Source organism: Populus trichocarpa, chromosome 6 (assembly GCF_000002775.5).
Source record: "Populus trichocarpa isolate Nisqually-1 chromosome 6, P.trichocarpa_v4.1, whole genome shotgun sequence".
Lineage (NCBI taxonomy): Eukaryota > Viridiplantae > Streptophyta > Magnoliopsida > Malpighiales > Salicaceae > Populus > Populus trichocarpa.
Genome location: NC_037290.2, coordinates 2,851,822 through 2,874,614, shown reverse-complemented (window position 1 = coordinate 2,874,614; position 22,793 = coordinate 2,851,822). Strand labels below are relative to the sequence as shown.

General features: G+C 36.2%; 2 protein-coding genes across 2 annotated transcripts; both read right to left on the bottom strand.

Moving 5' to 3' along the window:
* Window positions 1-11,870: 11,870 nt before the first annotated feature.
* On the bottom strand, window positions 11,871-13,361 carry LOC7496093 (putative UPF0481 protein At3g02645). Its single transcript, XM_002307954.3, has one exon. The coding sequence runs from the start codon at window positions 13,359-13,361 to the stop codon at window positions 11,871-11,873; it is 1,491 nt and encodes a 496-aa protein (XP_002307990.3).
* Window positions 13,362-19,092: 5,731 nt separating this feature from the next.
* LOC7473575 (pyrroline-5-carboxylate reductase) lies at window positions 19,093-21,988 on the bottom strand. Its single transcript, XM_002307952.4, has 7 exons — window positions 21,622-21,988; window positions 21,487-21,535; window positions 21,246-21,337; window positions 21,030-21,102; window positions 20,587-20,707; window positions 20,297-20,402; window positions 19,093-19,576 (listed from the first exon to the last, which is right to left on the bottom strand). The coding sequence occupies exons 1-7, from the start codon at window positions 21,829-21,831 to the stop codon at window positions 19,388-19,390; spliced, it is 840 nt and encodes a 279-aa protein (XP_002307988.2). The 5' UTR covers window positions 21,832-21,988; the 3' UTR covers window positions 19,093-19,387.
* Between the last annotated feature and the right edge of the window lie 805 nt (window positions 21,989-22,793).

Below are 22,793 nucleotides of genomic sequence, written 5' to 3'. Positions count from 1 at the left end.
TGAAGTTAACGACCATGTAAACCTCTAGTGACCTTGAGGTTTGTGAGACTTGAATTAATGATCTTTAAGAAGCAAACTTAGAGTCTGATCAGTTGAACTAAATCCCTTAATTCTTAAAACTTATATTATTCGCAAAAAAAGGGCAAAAAAATAAGATAGGTGTATTATTTAGTATTACTTCGTTTCCTTTGTATGTCCTTTTCGTTGCGCACGTGGTCTCTTGTGCCAGTTCAAAGACGCACAACAATGTGCCTGATAGAAGACTCAAAATTCTTCCTTGCTTGATCATCCCACTCATGGAAAAGAAAAGAGGGTTTGGGCTTGCAAACTATTGTTGTTCTATTTGGGTCTACAAAAGGCACAGTTGCCATATTAATTCATAGGATAAACTTAATGACTAATGGATTCGAGTTTGGCTCAGGTTGAATTTTATATTGAATCGGATTGGAATTTAACCTTATTAGGAAACAAGAATATTTGCATAGGTTTGGATGGTAGAGATTATCTGTTCGAAATACAGGAGATAGACCCTTTGCATTAACCAGATTTTGAGAACATTGAATACGATATGAGTAACTTCTGTTCTTATATTGGAAATGAGCTAGAGGCCGAATCTGAGCCAGTTCTGATAGTCAAGCACAGTATGGCAATGTGGACATTACCAGTGATGATCCGGGGACTGCCAAGAATCAAGACAACTTTGTGATGATGTGTAACGACCACCAGACCCCTATTCTTCATTTATTTGACCTACAAGTTGAGTTTTTGTTCCCAGAAATCAAAGATGACCTCTTCATGGTTCCAGATAGCTCTTTAATTGGAAACGTTAGTTCACCATATAATGTATGGGATAAAACCTGCGCCGAATTTTTTTTTGATGACCACCAGAACCCCATATTCCATTTACTAGATGTACCAGTGGAGTTTCTGTTTCCAGAAATCAAAGATACCATTTTCATGCTATCAGAGAGTCCCTCCATTAGCAACAATAGCAGTCTAGCTTGTAATATATGGGAAAATTAAAATTGTGCAGCACATGACTTTGACACAGCAGAGGCACTAATGGACCATACAATCCGTAGTCACCACATGGTACTTGGGATTCGAAGAAAAGTGAAATTCCAATCTTAAACTAGCAGCATTCAAGAAACAGTGGAAAATCAAGAGGATATCTCTTCGGAATCAATGGACTCGGGTATTAAGCATGGAAACTCCAAATTTTCTCAACAGAATCAGCCGCAACATACACATGGTGTTGAGAGTAATGAAGAAGTTCAAAATATGTTGAATGTGTTGGTGGGAGAAACCACTGGTGGTGGCTTTGAAACACTCTGAGAGGATAAAACACACTGTTTTATTTCAACAACAAGAAGCTTACAATAATTAAACAAAAGTTCTTAATACACACCCTCTCTTTCTCTCTAGTGTTTCTCTCTAATCTCTCCACACATAATAACATAAACTTAGCTGCCTATTTATACACAAATTGAAAGTGAGAAAAATCAAACTTCAAGTGTGAAGGCGGCTGGCGGCTGACGACATACAGCTGGTGGCTGGTGGCTGGCGGCTGCAAGTGGTGGCTGCCTTCCTTGACCTTCTAGATTGAGTTTACTTCAACAAATTCCCCCTTTAAACTCAATCGAGGGATGTCATGCTAAGCATGAACTTCAATCTGATAAATATTTCTCCCTTCAATGGCTTTGTAAAGATATCTGCAATTTGATCATTTGTCTTGCATGATATCAATTCAACTTCTTTGTTCTTCACATGTTCTCGGATGAAGTGATGACGTGTATCAATGTGTTTACTTCTTTCATGATACACCGGGTTCTTGGCTAATGCAATCGCTGATCGATTATCAATATAAATCTCTGTAGGATTTTCTTGAGGAAATCCCAAATGCTTCAGCATATTCCTTAACCATATTAAATGGCATACAACTAAGTTGGCAGCAACATACTCAGCTTCACAGCTTGATAACGTTACTATCGATTGCTTCTTGGATGACCATGTGAAAGATGTATCTCCCATGAAAAAGATAAATCCCGTTGTGCTTTTCCTTTCATCCAGATCTCTACCCCAATCACTATCCGAGTAGCCAACAAGATTGAAGTTTGTACTTGAGGTATAAAACATACCTTCATTTATTGTTCCTTTGATGTAGCGAAGAATTCTCTTGGCTGCATTCAAGTGAGACTGGTCTGGTGTCTCCATGTATCTGCTGATAAGTCCAACTCCGTAGAGTATATCCGGTCTGGTACATGTCAAGTACCTTAAGCTTCCTACAAAGCTTTTGAAGTAAGTTGGATCAACATTTCCAACTTTACTCTTCCTCAATTCTACTCCATTCTCAATTGGAGTTGATACCGGATTGCAGCTTTCCATCTTGAACCTTTCAAGAATATCTTTGGCATAACTGCTTTGGGATATAAAAATCCCTTCTTCTTTCTGCACCACTTATAAGCCAAGAAAATGTGCCATTAGACCAATGTCTGTCATCTCAAACTCCTGTACCATGCTTTTCTTGAAGGCTTCAAACATGGTAGGGTTGTTGCCGGTGAATAGCAAATCATCAACATATAGGCACGCAAATAATATGCTGCCATTTGCTTCTTTCTTCACATATATTGCGTGTTCATATGGACATTTTTCAAATCCATTTTCTTGAAAATACCTGTCAATTCTGGTATTCCAAGCACGCGAAGCTTGCTTCAAACCGTAGAGGGCTTTCTTCAACTTGTATACTTTGCCTTCATTTTCAACTTCAATGTATCCAAGTGGTTATTCAACATAGATCTCTTCTTCTAGGAAGCCATTCAGAAATGCTGACTTCACATCGAGTTGATAGATCTTCCATCTATGTTATGCAGCTAGTGAGATCATCAGTCTGATTGTCTCTAGCGGGCTACTGGAGCAAATACTTCTCCATAGTCAATGCCTTATCTCTATTTGTAGCCTTTTGCCATTAATCTTGCTTTGTATCTTTGCACTTTTCCTTTTGCATTCTTCTTTGTCTTATAGACCCATTTGACACCTATTGCTTTCTTATTTTCTGGTAGATAAGTCAGCTTCCAGGTATCATTCTTCTCAATGGCATGTATTTCTTCATCCATTGCTTCTATCCACTTCTCTTCTATCACAGCTTCGTTGAAGCTAAGTGGGTCATTATCTGCAAAGAAATAAAATAGAGTTGTATCTTCCATGACTTGAGTGGCATCGTACAACTCGTCTAGATTTCTCATCCTTTTTTGTCCTTCTAATGAGGATGCTGATGATGGTGTTGATGATGATTCTGGTGTGTTTCTCCTGTTGAATACAGGGAATCTGTGTACCGGACTTTGTGGCTCTGCTGGTAATATTGGACCTTCTGCAAGTACTGTTGGTACTTCCACTTCGTCTCCAAGGATCAAATCAGTGCTGATCCATGTGACTGCTTCTCGATCATCATTCCATTGCCAAGATTTATCTTCTTCAAAGATAACATCTCTACTCATAATTACTTTCTTTATGATGGGATTATACAGCTTGTATCCTATCCTTCTATCACCATATCCGACAAAGATACATTTCTCGCTTTTATCATCGAGTTTGGTCATTCTTGCATCTGGGATCTTTGCATATGCCACACAACCAAAGACTCGTAGATGAGTAACACTTGGTTTGTGACCACTCCATGCTTTTTCTAGAGTGACAGCTTGCAAAATTCTGGTTAGGCAGCGATTCAGTAGATACCCTGCACATGATACAGCTTCAGCCCAGTATTGTTTGGGCAGCTTCTTTGCTTTGAGTAGACTTCTTGCCATGTCAAGAATCATTCGATTCTTTCTCTCAGCTACACCATTCAGTTGTGGTGTATAAGCTGGTGTTGTCTGATGTCTAATGCCTTGTTGTGTACAAAAGGCTTCAAAGTCATTTGTTGTATATTCTCCACCTTGATCAGATCTCACGGTTCTGATCTTATAGCCACTTTGCTTCTCAACAATTGCTTTAAAATCTTTAAAATAATTGAACACTTCTAACTTCCTCTTAAGAAAGTATATCCATGTCTTTCTGCTAAAATCATCAATGAAAGTAAGTACCTATTTTGTCCAGTCGATATAGGCTTTATGGGACCACACACATCTGTGTGCATTAACTCCAGTGGCCTCTTTGCTTTCCAGTTGACTTCTTTGGCAAAACTGGATCTGTGATGTTTCCTGAGGACACAACTCTCACAGACTTCATCTGGATGATCAATGTGGGGCATACCTTTGACCATCTTCTTGCTTGCTAGCATCTTCAGACTTGTGAAATTCAGATGTTCAAGCCTTAGGTGTCAAAGCCACTCTTCACTATTGGTGATGGCACTCAAACACTTTGCTGCATCATATTGTATGTTTAAAGGAAACATCCTATTCTTGGACATCTTCATATAGGCAATTAATCTCCCATTGTAGTCTATAATTGTCAAGATGACAATTCTTTGTGAAAAGAGTATAACCTTTCTCCATAAGTTGACCTATACTCACCAAGTTCTGCTTTATGGCCGGGACATAGTAAACATCTGCGATGTAGCTATGATCGTCATTCTTCAACTTGATTGGGATGTTGCCTTTACCTTTAAATGGAACTTTTGAGGTATCTCCAAATGTGACTAGACCTTGTATGGTCTCATCTAGATCATCAAATAGATCTCGTTGGCCACACATGTGATTGCTGGCTCCAGAATCTAGATACCAAATGTTCTCTTGATTCTCGCCAAGTCCTTGTTGGACAAATAATGCAGCTGCTCCTCTACTGTTGGCATCCTCCTCTGCATAGTTGGCTTGTTCACGTACCTCTAATGGAGCTTTCCTTCGACATTCAGTGTTATAGTGCCCAAATTGATTGCAATTATAACACTAGATATTCCTCTTGTCACGGTTATTGTAACTGCCTCCTCTTCCTTTAGGAGTAAAAGCTTGTTGTCCTCGACCTCCTTTGGTGCTGTTTCTACCATCTCTTCCTCTGAATCCTGTATTCCAAGATCCTCTTCCTTGAAATCGCTGAAATCATCCTCTTGTTTGTTGACTTCTTCCTTGAGTGGTATATCCACTTGTTGAAGTCTCCTCTTGCTCATATCTGTCTTTGAGAGACAACTTTGCTTGTAAGGCATGTTCAATTGCCTTATCTCCATTTCTTTTCATAATCTTTTGCTCATGAGCTTGCAAAGAACTCATAAGCTCATCCACCATCAACTTGTCCACTTCTTTGGACTCTTCAATAGCAACAACAACAAAATCAAATTTTGGATCTAGGGATTTTAAAATTTTCTCAGTAATTCGAGCATCTGTGAGGGCTTCTCCATTTCTTCTCATCTGATTGACTATCACCATGATTCTTGTGTGATAATCAGAAATAGATTTCGAGGACTTCATTTGCAATAATTCAAATTCACCTCGCAAAAATTGGAGACGAATCTTCTTGATTCTGTCAGCACCTTTGTATTTTTGTTGGAGAGCTTCCCATATCTCTTTTGATGTTTCTGAAGAAGCAATGATCTCAAATATTGCTTCATCAAGACCTTGATAGATGATGGTCTTTGCTTTGTTGTCCTTCTTTCTATTGGCTTTGAGGACTTGTTTTTCTGCCTCATGTAAAGTATCTTCTACTTTTTTGGACTCTGGTTCATCATAACCATATTGCACAATCTCTATACACTCTTGTGAACCAAGAAATGCCTTCAATCTGATACACCAACTATCATAGTTGTCTTTGGTTAGCTTCGGGATGAGTGTTTGTGCATTTTCTGTAGTCATTTTGCTCTTTGAATGACTATATCACCTTCTAGGAGTTGAATTTGGCAAAACGGACATCGTAGATGGATCTGAAATGCTCAAAACAATAGGGAATCGGTCTGATGTTGTTGAAAATGGGTCAGAAATAGGCTGAACCGGTCAGAAAACCGATTCTGGACATCGGGCGGTTCGCTGGGGTTGAACCGGGAATATTCTGGGGAATATTCGTCAGCGCGGCTGGCGGCGCGGCTTACGGCTCGGCTTTGGAAGCGGCTTAGGCTGCTCGACTCGGCTTGAATATGGCGCGCGTGCACTCCAGTCGTCTTCTTCCTCGGGGCGCGTCGGCTGCGCGTGGGCTACAGGGGCAGCATCTTCAGGCAGCGCGTGGGGGCTACCTCTTGCTCCGATGAAGCTGATTTTTGCACCAATGAGTTCATATGGATGAACTCTACACCTTGGAATGATCAAAATGTGCTTTTTACAACTTTGAAAATTCAGGTATATCCCAAAATTCTTCTGTTTTCTGATGAACGGGGCTCTGATACCAATTGTTGGTGGGAGAAACCACTAGTGGTGGCTTTGAAACACTCAGAGGGGATAAAATACACTGTTTTATTTCAACAACAAGAAGCTTACAATAATTAAACCAAAGCTCTTAATACACGCCCTCTCTTTCTCTCTAGTGTTTCTCTTTAATCTCTCCACACATAATAACATAAACTTAGCTGTCTATTTATTCACAAATTGAAAATAAGAAAAATCAAACTTCAAGTGTGAAGGCGGCTGGCGGCATACAGCTGGTGGCTGGCGGCTGTAAGTGGTGGCTAGGCGGTTGATAACTGGTGGCTACAAGTGGTGGTTGTCTTCCTTGACGTTGTAGATTGAGTTTACTTCAACAGAATGACAGTTTAAGATTGGGTCTAGGTGACATACAGGAACTGAATGTTTTTGCTGAAGCACATTCGGGATGCTCTGAACAGGGAAATTGAAAATTAGACTGCGGTCCGGAAAATCTATCTTGGGTAAGGTTTTCTGATCTTATTTTAAATGAAAATTTACTTTTGGAACTGTTGTGGTTTGGGGATGCTGGCTAAACGCCAAGCTATTAAAAGGATGCTTCTTCATCATGAGATAGATGTTTATTTTCTATTGAAGACCAAGTAGGCAGCTTGCATAGATAAATTTGTCAGTTATCTTTAAAATGAACAGAATATTAGATGGATGTTGGGAAATCTGACAACAACTTCAAAGTTGATTCCATAGAATATGGGGGACAGTGGATTGCTATTTCTGGTGTGAATGCCTCTAACAAGTTTTCTTGTGTTGTTGTGTGGGAATCTATGCATCTACTTCAGTTTCTAAACATCGAACCTCATGGAATGAACTCACTCTCTTAAAATCAGCCTTTGAAGTGGCCATATTCCTAGTAGGCGATTTTAATGAGACTTTACACCCAAGTGAAAGGAGTGTGGGTACTTTGAGTGTTTCTGGCTCACAGGCATTTAAGTTCTTTCTTTCCAATTACGACCTGACCAAATATCTTCTTGCTAGGCATCAGTATACTTGGTTTAGGGGCAGATCAATGAGCAAAATAGACTGAGCTTTTGCATCTTCATCTTGTATTTTACAATATCCCTCACTGTCTTTGACCAAATATCCTAGAGGTTTGGAATTCATTTTGAAATTCGATTTCCGTTAGGCTTTTGGTTTGTTTCTATGAGATTATGTAGACGAGGTGATTAACTATATAAACTTTGGGAGCAAATGGAGATCACTAATTCAGGAATGCATCTCAGGTCCAAAACTGGCTATCTTGATCAATGGCTCACCAAGACAAGAGTTTGGGATTGAAAGAGGCTTAAGACAGGGTGATCTCCACTATCCCCTTTTTTGTTTGACATAGCAATGAGAGGTTTGTCAGTATTATTTTGAAGAGCTTGCTCGTCGGGCTATTTCAGAGGTATATACTTTGGTATTTACTCTAAATGATTATAATTATTTGCATCATATTAAGAGCATCTTAAAATGGTTTGAGCTAGTTTCAGGTTTGGGGTGAATTTCCATAAAAGTTCTTTAATTGGAATTAATTTGGATGATGACTTTACTACTGGTATGGCTAATTCCATCTACTGCAAATGGGATACTCTTCCTACAAGGTACCTAGGCCTCCCCCTTGGTGTAAATCCAAAACGGTATATAGAAACCAGTAATCTCTCGGACCAGATCAAGATTTGGAAGTTGGAAAGGAAAGTTTTAAAGCATTGTTGGTCGTATATGTCTGTTGAAAAGTGTGTTGATTTCCCTCACCCTTCACTATATGTCACTAATTCTAATGCCTAAATGGGTGAATCGAGCCATTACCGCAATTCAAAGGAGATTTTTATGTTCGAGATCTCTTGATTGAAGAAATATTAGCAAGGTATCTTGGAATATAGTGGCGCGAAAAAAGAAAAGAGGCGGAGTGGGTTCTCTTTGTTATAAATATTTGAAAGAGAAAAGTAAAAAATAGGAACATGAAAAGCATGGTGAAAATTTATATAAATATTACTCTCCTAATTTAGACTTCCCATACTTCAAATATATATTTATACTAGTCTAGGATAATTCAAAAAATTTAAAAGATAGATACATATTTAATAATTACATGTATATATCTAGGAGATACCTAGAAAACTAAAAGCATTTGAATATAGACTTTAAAATTAATTCCAACACTCTTGAGAGCAAAAACAAAGCTTTACTTTTCAAATGGTTCGAATGGTTATAGAGGCTGGGTGACCAAAATAGTGGTGGATGACAGGATGTTATTAACAGGAAGTATCAGACTGTTTTTTAAAATGGTCTCCCTTCTTTGCACTACCCCCTCTCAGATACATGGTCCAGTATATATTCCATCATTCAAAATGAAGGGGAGATATTGAGTGGGTTGAAAAATTGTTGTCAATACTCAGTTGAAAATGGAAAGAAGACTCATTTCTGGACAAATTCAAGGCTGGAACATGGCCCTTTAAAAATTCATTTTTCAGTCGCACTATATACAGTGCCAAAAGCTATGATTTCAGGTATGGGTAATTTCTTTAATGAAGATTGGTATTGAAACTTATCTTGGAAGAGAGACTTAATTAAGGCCTACTGAACTGGAGCAACTACTTCGACTTCTAAGCCAAATTAAAGATATTCAATTGCAGAAAAATATTATGGTTTCGAGGCGTTGTAAACAAGAAAGAAGTGGTTTTTACTTTGTGATCAGATCTTGCAGCAACCTCATTGATATATCATTTATCCGGGTATGTCTACTTCTTCTTTTACCTTACTATGGAAAGAAAAAGTTCCTCCAAAAGTAGATGTGCTTATTTGGTTTTTAATTCATGGAAGAGTTTGCACTAAGGACTTTCTTGTTCGAAGATATCTTTTGCTTTTAGAGAAATCCATATGCCCTTTTCTGATGAATCCATAGAAATTGCATATCATATTTTCTTTATCTCTCTGGTCTTTGGAAATTGTGGAATCGTTCTATGAAATGGTTGAACATCCAGTGATGCATGCCTAACACTGTTAATGAGATTTTACTTGCATGGTATTCTCTAGTAAAAGGGAAATTTCAGTGCAATACAATTCTAGGTTGATTAGGAACAAGTTGATTTTCCAGAAAAAAAACCTTCTAATTGGGGTACATTATTTGAGTTAATTCTTCATCATCTGGCATTATTGTTGAATACAACTGAAATTTTCTTACTTACACACAGGTTTAGATTTAGAAGTTCGGAAGGTATCCATTAATTTGTGGTCTCAAACTTGGATGCTTTTTATTATTTAAACTCTCACTAATACTGTTAACGTTCATGTTTTGTACTTGAGAAAACAGAATAAATTAAAGAACTGATACAACTAAAACTTAAGGGTAAAACACACATTAAATATTAACACACACATATACTTCGCGTACAGATTGGTCTGACGAGTACTGAACTATGAAATCAAAAGTTAAATCAAATATAAAATGTGCAGGATAAGCATTTAGCATAGAGTATATATATAACATTTGCAGATAAAGTGTGCGTTAGTGTGGGAAACAAAGATTCAGCAATTTGTTTGACTGATAAGTTTGTTTGAGCCAAAAGTGACATGCATGGGCTTAACCTCATATATATTGAGTTCTGCATGCAGGATAGCTAGCTTGTGAAACGCATGGGAGAGGTGAAGATAGGCAGGCATGCTTTCTTATCGATCATCTTTAATCTTTAGATAAAGTAGGCAGTAGAGAGTAAGCTCTCTATATATGTGTGTGATATGTCTTCCCATATAAATATTCTCTTTTATTTTTTGTGCTAAATAAGTTACTCAGGTTTTATCCCTTTGGAATCAGCTGGGCAACTATGATGAAGAAAAGTAAGAGCTCCTTGATTGAAAAGATACGAAAAAATGAAAGAAAATGCAAGCAATTTTCTTTAATTCCCTATTCAATGGAAATAGCGTTCGTAAAATAATCGCTGTTCTTTCCATAAGTGGTATGTCTTTTCATTCTTTTTATATATTCTCGTATCACGTTTATTGAAAAAAAAAATTGGCTTTGAAAAGAAAATGGTGTGATGACCAGAGAAACTCCCAGTTGGATTTGACACCGGCATGTAGGATGGGGTCATATTTTTCTTTTTTAAAAAAAAAAAAACCACACTAAAAACCCAATTTTGGCTGAATAAATCATAAATAATTAGACCCTTTAGTTTTAAGAAATGAATTAATTATTCCCTCATTTTAAAAACTAATTATTTAATCCTTTTTTCCTAATTTGAGTAATCTAAAGAGGAACATTGATACTTGATTGGACTTCAAGAGCATTGAGAAAATCAAAACTTTAGGGGGGGAAATAGAAACTCCTCAAACCTCAAGGATGTAAATTGAAATTAATCCTTTTAAAAACCAAATTTGAAAATAAAAACATAAATTTAGTTGTTTTTGTTCTTTGTTTTAAAAAAAAAAAAAAAAACCCAACAATCGTAAAAATCAAACAAATTAAAAAATTATGTCACTGGTAGTTGGTTTTTTTTTTTTCAACATAATAATTCAAAATAAATAATTTCTCAGAATGTTGGTTTCCATAAATTTAAAAACAGAAATAGTTAATGATATCAAACGTGCTCTAAACAAGATATTTTGTTTCCTAATTCCTACAAGAAAAGTGCTTAACATCATGGAACTTCAAAGAGAATAATAACACTGATCTTATTTTCCTTACAGCTTCTCTGAACTCCTTGCAGACAGTCAAGAGAATTCTGTGTTGCTTTGGAATATGTTCAGGTTTGAAAATTAATTTTCATAAGAGTGTGGTTGATGGTGTTAATCGATCTTGATGAGGAATATTATGCTGGATTGGCAAATGATATCCATTGCAGACAGGACTCTTTACCACTATCTTAGTTGGGCATTCCTTTAGGGTCAAATTCAAAGCGGATTTCTACTTGGAAGCCTATGATTTCTAAATTTCGGAGTAGACTTTCGCTTAATTTGGAAGGATAAATTGTTGTAAGTTTTTCTTCATAGCCATAATATTCTAAAAGTCCAGTGCAATAAAACTCCTTGGATTGTTATAAGAAAAGGGAAGAAATTCACCATCACAATGATCTTTATTTTTTGTCAATATATAACAACATCAAATGGCTCTGAAGATGATCCTGAACGAAATATATTTTTGTATCAAATGTTACACATAATCTAAAGGAATCGTGTGTGTGTGTGTGTGTATCCTATGCAATTATATATTGAGGGACAAATACAGGCAGTGAATTTTTCTTGCTTGCTGTGGATGATTGATTAATTGTAAAGTCATGATTTGGTCATGATTTTGATTTTTGCTGTTTTAAAGCCTTCAATTTTTAATAACTTGAAGACTAATTTGTTAAAACTTACAATGATTGTTAATTAGCAATATATTTACCAGTGCTTAACCAAAAAATAATATAAACATATTAAGCATCGAAGAGAAAAATTTATAAACTGATCTCAAGAAATCATAACACGCGGGAACTTTCGGATAATACATAGAGGTGCAACACCGAGCAAATAGTTAAATAATCCACACAGCGAATGAAAAACACAGAGTCACGCATAGGGTATTTAAGGGTAAAGGGTAACATTTGCGGCAGGCATTTTGCAGACACCAAAAACTGGGTTCATGGGAACTACTGATACGTAGGCCTTTATGGCAGTCACTATGAGGCCAAAAATAAATGAGTACTTGAAAATGAAGGTATAAGTAGGACCCTTATAATGAAGGATCCATCGCTTGATGCCGTTTCTATAATGATTTTCGATGTCTCTTTTAACCTTGGAGTATGCATAGGGATTAGGTACTAAATAATCAGATATCTCATTGAAGAGTTCTGCTACCTGTTTGTCGCTTCCAAGAGTACTGATGAGTATGCCTTTAGATCGCAGCTCCTTCACATCTTTATGATGATCAATCAATGAATCCATGAAGCATACATAGGAAGTGACCCAATCATCGCACGTACCAAGACATGCTTCATAGGCTACAAGGTTTAAGAGCAAGGGCTTGGTTGAGTCATCTATTCTTAGCGGAGGAATGTAGAGTCTTCCAGCGAGTAATGTTGGCGTGAAGCTGACATCGGTGAAAAGACTTGTCTTGCTTGGCTTGAAATGGATTCCAGCCTTCCTAAGGTCCTTCGCGGGATAATACCGGCCAGACCAGCTCTTTCGAGAATCATCCTTGTACCAGCTTTTGTGATCCTTAACACCTGCGGCATCTATTATGCTCCTGGCAACAAATTTGTTATGAAAAAGTTCTAGAAGATAGGCAGGCTTACGATGAATCGCAGTCAACTCATTTGTTGGGGATTTTGGATGATCAGTACTTGAAAATAATTTTAGCAGACTGCGAAAAAAACTTGAAATGGTTGCTAAGTTTTTTGATAACTTTTCCCTACATGACTCTCTTCGAGGGGGCATTGAGCGAATATGCTTGAAGAAAGGCTCAAACAGATCCACTCTCTCCCCTCCTTGAATATTGAACCTCAAACTCATTAGTTCAAGGAGAACTTCAAAAGGGAGTTGGTTCTCTAGTAAGAACAAATCCCTTGCAACCAAAGACACATGGTGATTAGACATCTTTAGTTTTTCAGGTTGCTCTGAGAGGCAGAAGAAGAAATGGAGAATGAAGCAACCATCAAGAAACATCATCTGGGAAAACTCCTTGTCCTCAAACTTCTGCGTTGAATCCTCTGTATAGCATTTCCTTGCATTGCTCGCCACCCCTTCAACCTTGCAGAACATTGTATCAGGGGCCACTTGACTCTCCATGACGAACTGGCTCGCGAATGTGACTTTGTTGTCCTCCATTTCCTTGAGTTCTGGTTTCCCATGGTGATAGGGACCGATGGAGACCACCGATGGATCGTAGCAACCACTGTTATTTTCAATTTTACGAAACGTCGGTGGGACCCTTGGAATGATAGGCCCTCCCAGTTGGTAGTTGCCGGTCTGTTCCCTCTTTCTGTCCATCATCGATTTCAGCCACTCGTCAAAGCGAGAGGTAGATTGCTGCAGGCTTGCATGATCTGCGATCACGATATCAATTTTTTCAGGCATCGTTAGTGCAGATTAAAAAAAGAGGGCTTTTATTTACTTTATTAATGCACATTAACAGGAGGATACCAGACTCTTATATATATATATATAAGACTCCTTGAAGAAATTTATCTTGAAATTGAATCAGCTTTTAGTTTGGAACAAGAATCTTAGCTTACTTGAAACTGGAGACTGATTTGTCGTCAAAAGCAATTAGCAAAATAAAATTCACATTCCTGACAAAGCGCAAAAACATCAGCAATTTTGACAGGCTGATTTGTGGCATCAAAGAAAATCTTATTAACTTAGAAATGCATGGAATAGAAAAACACAGATGAGCTCTATCCTTAGCCTGATATATATTTAAAAGAATTTAAATATTTTTTTTAAATACTACCCTCTCTGTAAGTTATAATCTATCCTCAGCAAGAATCAAGGAGTTGCAACCATCAACACAAATTAAGCAGAAAGTATCACAGCCTAATTCAAGCATAAATAAGTGAACGTTGCATAGCTTAATTCAGGCTAACATGTGAAGCTCAAGGGTACAGGCAAGCATGTTGCACATGTACTTCAGTTTTGGTTACTGTTTGCAACAGAAAGCAAGTTTTGCCTTCACCATAGATGTTCCCTTTTTCTTTTTTTTGGGCTAACAAGCTTGGACTGAGATTCCACAATTTTCACCCCCTTTGGAATCTGCATATGCTGTGCTAATATGATTAGTTGATTACGTAGTTTCTAGTTTCTAATATACACTTAAGTCATTACATCAGAAAAAACACTAACAATATATTAGTAATAATTTATGGTTTTTAAAATTTGCAACAGTACTTTATCCTAAGTTTTCAAGACAAAAAAATGCAACTGACTTGTCTTTTCAGAAAAAAAAATTCATAAATATTTGTGTTGTCTTATATATATATATTTTTTTTTGAGAAAACAAAATTATCAAATTTGCAACATCTACCATTTTATTTTATTTTTAATTCTGTGTTTCAATTTTACCGTACAACCTCAATCAATCCATACCACATGACATATGCAATACATATGCGATGAAAAAAAGGTGGAGCTTAATAATTAGATTGAAAACACAGTAATTAATTATTTCTAGGGGCAGATGATGAATACATCTACTAGGTAGCTATGCCTATAGTGACAAAGGGATGACACAGTGAACTGTGAGGGGTTACGGAACAGTGCGACCCTGATGACAAGAGAAACTCACAGCGGCGGCAACCGCATGTGGTATCAGGCCTCAAATTGACAGAAGAATGAGTGTCCGAGGGCTGAATGAAGGCGGGGAAAAGAAAGAAGCTTCTCGGAAGAAATATTTTAGAAGGGCTTGTGGAAATGCCTCCACATTAAAGGGTGAAATTAAAAAATTTTCAAAACTTAGGTTATGAAACTTGGCACAGAATAATAACAGTAGAAGAATTCAACACAGTGTGATCATTTTTTTTTTTTTCTATAAACAACATATGGACAAGGTAAGAAGTATATCTTATTTAATATCTTATGTTTTTAGATTTAGATTATTTTTTGATATAGTATCAGAGTTTTGTTAACCAAACGGTCATGAATTCGAATATCATCACCTCTATTTTATTTAAAAATTAAATATAAATAGTAGTATAAGCCTATATATAAGTTTCAAGTTTAAAAATTTTTTATTTAAAAAGATGTGTTAGAAAATAATATAAATCTTAAGTTTTTGGACGAGATGATTCTTTAACAAAAAAAAAATATATATATATATATATATATATATATATATATATATATATATATAGACACACACACACACACGAGACAACTGAGGGACAAACACAAAAATATTTATGGGTGTATAGGGTGACATTTATATATGGTAATCTGCAGACGCCTATTATTAAAGTATAGTTTGTAATTTTCAGTATCATCTTTAACAAGTCAAAGTCTTTTTGGTTTCTCCAGATTAAGGAATTTAATGTATTTCTAGTTTTCATCAATCTGTCAATGATATATATTGTGTCCTTCACCCTTCTGTTTTTGTAATCGGGAAACAATAATGAAAAGTCTTTTGTGGTATCGAACTGCAGCTCTACCATTTATTTCCTACAAAATTCATCTTCTATTCTGTTTTCTGCAATCTGTTTCCAACACATACACGGGTTGCATGGGCATTACTGCTACATATGCCTTAATGGCACTTATTATAATGCCAAAAAGAAATGAGTACTTGAAAATTACACCATAAATAGGACCCTTACAGTGAAGTATCCATCTCTTGAACGTGTTTCTGCAATGTGATTCGATGCCCCTTTTAACCTGAATATATATAAGCATACGGATTAGGCACTAAATAATTGGCTATGTCATCGAAGAGTTCTGCTACCTGTCGATCGCTTCCAAGAGTATTGAGGAGTGTATATGCCTTGTGATCGCAGTTCCCGCTCCCTCACATCTTCAGGGTGATCAATGAGGGAATCCATGAAAGCAAATGTAAGAAGTTACCCAAAATTCATTGAATTCACCAAGGCATGCTTCCTATGTCACCAAGTTTACAAGTAAGGACTTGTTCGAATCGTGTATTGTTAGAGGAGGAATTCGGTGTCTTCCAGCAAGGACCGTTGATTTGAAATGGACACTGGTGAAAAGACTAGTCTTGCTTGGCTTGAAATGGATTCCCACCCTCCTAAGCTCCATCGCAGGATTGATGATAACGGTACCAGTTGGTCCTGGAATGATTAGGTGAGATCACTTATCTGCCAACGATCTGGGCACGAAAAAGTTTGAGAAGATGGATAGGCTGTTTAGTAATTCTTCGGTCTTCTGAACTCGTCAATGATCGAGGAAAAATCCTTCTGCGAAGGAACTTTGATATCCTTTCCCTGCATGACTCTCTTCGATGGGGAACTGCCCAAATGTGCTTGCAGAACTCTTTGAGCAGTTTCATCCCTTCCCCTTCTCGATTTTCTTCTTCTTCATCTTCTCCTGCCTCTAGATCTCCCCTTCTGAACCTCAAACTCATCAATGACTGGAAAAGGGAGATGGTTTTCTAGTAAGAATAAGTCCCTGTAACCAAAGCTGAAACATGACTATTCATCCTTTCTAGTAAGAATCGTCATACGCAAGAGGCAGAAGATGAATTGGAGGATGAAACAACCGTCAAGAAACATCATTTGGGTGAATTGTTCGTCTTCCAAACCTTCTGTTGAATCTTCAGCATAGTATTGCCCCGCTTCATTGGACACCTCTGCCACTTTGCCATACGAATCTTCAACCAGTTCTTCACTCTGTTGGACAAACTGGCGTGCCATCATGAGCTTGATATTCTCCATCTCTTTGAGTTCTGGCTTCCCATGGTGATAAGGACCAATGGAAACCTTCAAGGGATCGTATCAATCCTTGTTCACCTCAATCAGACTAGGCATCTGTGGAACCTTCGGAATCTTTGGCCCTCGGAAATGGCTGTTCGTAGTCTCTTTCCCTTCACCCTTCATTATGGATTTAAACAACTCTTTGTTGCTACGAGGAGTAATTGAACCTGCAATTTCCTCAATTGAAATTTCTAGTTGTTTGGCCATTAGAACTACAGACTAGTACACTAATTTTAGGATTTCGTATGTATTCCTGATGCATATCAACAGATCAATACGGATCTATTAGTACATATATTCAAGTACCTTGTAGCAAGAAACAAGAATCCTAGCTTACTTGGACAGTGAGCTTTAGTACTTTTAACTATTTTAATTTCTCTTTTGGAAAACATATGTGATCTTTAGAGCTTAGATAGAGATTTTTTCAAAGCATTTTAAAAGCTTTATTCCTTATGAAAGTTGGCCGACTAACATGCCCGAATTAGGTCTAGAAAATCTCTGTTCAAGATTATTCGTTATTTTCCTAGTTTTTTTGGATTCATTTTCACGTTAGGTTTTGAGAATTTTAATCTGATTTAATTTTAATTAGCTAAGCTAGCTTAGCCATTATTTAAATAGCTTTGTAGCTTAATTATTTTTCAAAATTATTTAAGATTCATTATTAAAAATTTATTTTGAAAGAATAGTTTACTCTACCGCTTAAGATTGTAATTTTAGAACTTGGATAATTCTACTTAATATTTTAATTGCTATACGCTGGTGTGTTACTAAACAATCCAAGATAAATTCTAGTTATTTTACCCATACCTACGTAGTTAGTTAGTTACATAGATATCCGCTCTCCCTTCTCCGTCTTTAATTCAAGGCGAACCGTAAGCCGGCAAAAGTCGGCCTCGCCTTCTCGTAGATGGTGTTACCGAGAGCAGCGAATTGTTAGGAGAGAGAGAAAAAAATTAAATAATTAATTATTGGTGACAATCTGATATATCTATACACGTTGCTGTATATAGAAAAGATCACGACTGAGTATTTAATGATATAATAAATGGGTAGATAAAATCACGACTGAGTATTTAATGATATAATAAATGGGTAGATTTAGTCACTAGAAAGTGTCTTACACAACTTTTTAATTGCGCGAGCACCACTTTTTAAAAACATGTAAAACACGCATTAGCAATTTTTTAATTAAAAAAATATAAAATACAACGTAAAAATACTAAGACGTCTCCATGATCCTCTTAATTACACAATACTCCTGTAAAAAATACCAAATACCCCCAAAAGCAAAGCTTCTTCTTTATCTTTTCCGAAACTAAAATCATTATTTGCTTGTACTTGAAAATTAAAAAAAAAACCAATTGCTCTTGTGGAAGAAAACCAAAGAAACATTTATCCGCTTGTAAAAGGAAAAGAGATTGAAAGTGAAACTACTATTACAATCTACAATAAAATGTCTCTTGAATAGTGATTTCCCCAACTTGTACTTGAAAATTAAGAAAACCCAATTGCTCTTGTGGAAGAAAGCCAAAAAAATATTTATTCGTTCGTAAAAGAAAGAGAAATTGAAAGTGAAACTACTATTACAATCCACAGTAAAATATCTCTTGATGTACAGTGATTTCCCCAAACAATTTAGCTTTTATTATAATTTTCTCAACACAAGTGAAATAGCTGCAAAATTCAATTTCTACTATAGAAAGCATCAGCTGATGATAAAAGTTACTATGTTGAAGCATGCTCCAACGAGATCAAAAAGTAATCACACTTTGTTCAGAAACAGAGGCTTTAGGGTTATCTGAAATGTGACACTGCCTGGCCTAACTCGACTTTTGATCAGTTACAGTTAAAAATGCACGAGGGATAAGGATTAGGGTTGTTCCTGGTCTCGAAGTGCAGGAATTTTTAGAAATGAAACTCTCTTCTTCAATCTTTAGATGCAGTTGTATTTGCTTTATATATCTTCAGTTTTTTTTTTTTTTTTTTCAATTTCTGAAGCGCTAAATAAGCTTAGAAATTTTCATCCTTGTGAGAATCAACAAGTGTCCTTAGCTTTTCAACAGCTCCATGAAATCTAACATGGCACAAGGGGATTCAAAGCAGAGAATCAACTCTATTTTAAGAACTGACGTTGCCCATGAACAAGTTAGCTTACGTCTGCCTAGCAGTAGTTTCAAATTCAAGAAATGGGTAATATGGTAGACGGATCAGATACAAGATGCGTAGCTTTGTTGTTTGGTAAGCTATATATATAACTAGTCCCTATGCCTGACCAAAAGAGCCCAAGTGTGACAGCTTGCCCCTTGGCATCACAAACTAAAGTAGTTCTATCCGAATTTAATATAACAAGTTCCAACTTCTATTTCACTATAGCATCAAACACAAGACCAAGAGAAAATTAATGCTTCTCAGGAAAGCTTTAATTTGCATGCTAAAAGGTTTCCTTAAATTGGCAAGCCAAATTGTAGCCAAGAACACGATGAGACTATAATAGTCTAAATAATTTCACTTGGCCATAAGCAAGAAAAATTATGGCCAATAGCTCATCCATTCAATTTTAAAAAAATACTGACAAACTACTCGTCGGTTGATAAAAAAAAAAGGAAAAAAACTGAATAACTGGAAAAGATTCTGTTGCCACAGTCCTAGCCTGTGATAAAAGAAACGAAACTAAAATAATAAATCTTAGCTCTGGGAAAGTTCTCGGCTGCGCTTTGCAGCAGCAACAACAGCATTCATTAGTGTTCCACGAAATCCACCCTTCTCCAATTCATGAATACCAGCAATAGTTGTCCCCCCAGGTGAAGCAACGTCATCTTTAAGTTGACCAGGATGCTTCCCAGTTTTAGAGGCCATAGATGCTGCCCCTAGAACCTGCAGAAGAAACAAAAAAATTCAGCGACTCATGCAACATACTAAAAGAAGAGCGTAGATCTCCTGATGCTTTAAGGTTCCAAAGAGAATTGGATACCCCACAGATATACTCATGACTAATCCAACGACTGCTCAAAACAGGAAGCAAACTGTCCCTGCTTCCATTTTAGGTACAAGAAGCAGTAGCTTACTAAAATCCACTAAACAAGGGATTACTCAGTAAACGTTGATGTACTATTTTTGATGCCTTAAATAGTTTCTAAATGGAATGACAGTGAATTCTTTATCATGCGCATTGTCCAGAGTAGTCATATCTAGTCTTTCAGAACATACAACTCCAGATCATTCACCCTAAACAATAATTCAATAAGAAAATTGATGTCACAACAACTAATTTTCAAAGGACACATTGTTTGCCTATTCATTTTCATTCTATGTTTGAATTTTACATTTTAGCAAATTAAGCATTAGAGGATTATCGTTTCATCAGCAGAATCTTTGATGAAATCCAGAGCTTTAAAACATCAGAAATTCAAACTTGCTAATCCTAATACACAGTTGCTGCATTGGTCTAAAACAACATCAAAGGCTCCAATTTTTTTCCTATTTTCTGTTCTATTCAGTGAGTCTACAGCAAGTGAATTTGTGTAATAAGATACAGTTCAAATACTAAATTGAATCTCTGAGAACAGCAATAGCCATCTCAAATAAATGACTTACAGTTTGAGAGGCTAGGCCCATTGCAAGTTCTCGCGGTAGACCTGCAGCCACTCCTCCATCAGCCAAAGCTTCAATTGCTAGGTATATGTAAGCTGGGCCACTTCCACTGCTCATGAACGCAGAAAGAGAGTTACACTATAGCAGAATCCAATTATACAATCTCTATTAATTTAAATAGAAAAACATGTGTAAAGCAACAGAAATTAGTGCATGCCACTTGATTGATTTAGAGCCTTTCTCAAGATATTAACTAAATCAGTATGTTATTACCCTTTGCAGAAACATCATACCTTAGGCCAACAATTGCATCAAACAATTTCTCGTCAGCTCTCCATATCTTGCCAACCGATCCAAACAATTTAGCTACCAGTTCTCCATCTTCTTCAGTTGCAGCTCCACCCAAGCACATAACTATCCAAGAAACAGGCAAATTAAAACCACTTCTTCCAAATTGCTACAAACTTAAGATGTAAATAATTGATCACAAACATGAACTGCAGCGGGACTTGAAGAGTTGAAAGGTGCATATTATCACACAAAGAAATGAATGAACATTCTGAGCAAAAAAAAAGGCAAAATCTTTCAGCTGCTAAGTTGATCATGAAGACAAAATAAGACCAACATAACGTGGTTCATGATTCGGTAATATATAGCATTGAACACAGTATTCTTTAATGCAATAACATGTGTAATGTTGCTCAATCAGTAAGAATCATAAGGAAAAAAAAATTACCTGAAGCTGCCTCACCAACAGCTGAAGGAGTATTAGGCACCACTCTGATAAATCGGCTATGACCAGCCCATTCCTAAACTAAACAAAAATGTTCTACTTCAATTAGAAAACAAATATTAGACATCCAAAAAAAATTAAAGATAGCCAAGAACAGATAAATTTCCAAATAAAACAAGCATAGCAACAATTTCTAAAAATGTGAGAAAACAAATAAACCTGCAAATCTTTCAATTTTGTTCCAGCCGCAATTGAAACCAAAAGCTTGTCCTTCGTTAGCAATGGCCTTAATTCCAAAACAACATCTCTCACTACACCACACAAACCCCAAAAGAAATAATCATTAACAACATAATTAGTAGCCCATAAAAAATCACAACTTTCCTAAAATAGCCACAAAAAATCATCATCGAAAACATATTTAGCGCAGAGTTTAATTTTTCACTAAAACAAATCCTACCAACTTGTGGTTTGACGGAGAAAATCACCACATCACTCTCTTCAACAACCTGCACATACCACAACACCAATAAAAAAAATAAGTAATTAATCACTAATCAAGAAGTTAAATAAAGAACATATTTTTTCTAATTACATTGCGATTCTGAGGGAGAACTTTGACCCCAAGAGAGTCAAAAGCGAGACGGCGAGCAGGATTGGAGTGGATTGAAGTAGAGATACGAGGAGGCGGCAAAAACCCAGATTGAACAGCTCCTTTAGCAATACTCTCTGCCATTTTACCTGCTCCAATAAAACCCAACTTGTATGTCTCTGTTTGTATAGCTAAGAACTGTGTCGCCTCCATTTTCTTGTTCTTGTTATTGGATCTCTGATACGAGGATGATGTTTACTGAAGCTGAGACGAATGAGAAGTCTTCTGCTATATGTACTGTGTGCGTGCAGATTGTCGAGTTACGAGCGAAGTCTTGATGGGCGGCCGTTTTTAGGCTCCCATAAGCGGCTTGATGGGTTTGGGTTGGATTTACTATTTTTTGTTTTTTTTTAATTATTATTATTTTTTAACCAAATCCTTATTTTAAACTGTCTTCTCAATCAAAATATATTTTGAAGAAAGTATAATTTAATAGGAGAGACTAAGGTTTGACTTTCTTATGATTTATACGGGATTTGTAAAATGGAGGTGACTCTAAAATTAAGTATAATATCATAAAAAAAATTATGTTATTACAGAATTGTTAACCAACTATATTGAGATAGCGTTTGGAACGAGGTGAAAATCATATTTTTTATAAAATTAATTTTTTTATAAAATTAATTTTTTAAAAAATATATTATTTTAATATATTGATATAAAAAATAATTTTAAAAAATAAAAAAATATATTATTTTGATTTATTTTCAAACAAAAAAATATTTTAAAAAATAATTGTTATCACACTTTCAAACACTTTCAAAAAGCAGCTTCACTGTTATTTTTTTTTTTTTTTCATCAATCAATATCAACATCTTGTTGGTAAACCCATTTATCTTACTATGACACAGCATAATATCACTTACACAATTAGTTTTATTAGTCAGTTCATGCATGCTTCCACAGTCTTTTATTTGAGCCTTGTCAAGCGAATTTTGCACTATCTAAAGGGTTCTGTCGGACGTGAGATTATTATGACTAATAATGGTGGTTTCTACGTGTTTGTTGGTGGTAATTTGATTTCCTGACATAGCAAGAAACAATTGTTACATGTTCTAGAGCTAAAATTGAATATCATGCGACATCAGCAGCTTGTGAATTAATTTGGCTTAAAG

Excerpts from the sequence above, each read along its gene's own strand:
- LOC7496093 (XM_002307954.3), bottom strand. The coding sequence starts at position 13,361 with ATGCCTGAAAAAATTGATATCGTGATCGCAGATCATGCAAGCCTGCAG.
- LOC7473575 (XM_002307952.4), bottom strand. The coding sequence starts at position 21,831 with ATGGAGGCGACACAGTTCTTAGCTATACAAACAGAGACATACAAGTTG. Across the intron at positions 21,338-21,486 it reads CTCCGTCAAACCACAAGTTG|TGAGAGATGTTGTTTTGGAA; the intron begins GTAGGATTTGTT and ends TGTGTGGTGTAG. Across the intron at positions 21,103-21,245 it reads CAAAATTGAAAGATTTGCAG|GAATGGGCTGGTCATAGCCG; the intron begins GTTTATTTGTTT and ends TGTTTAGTTTAG.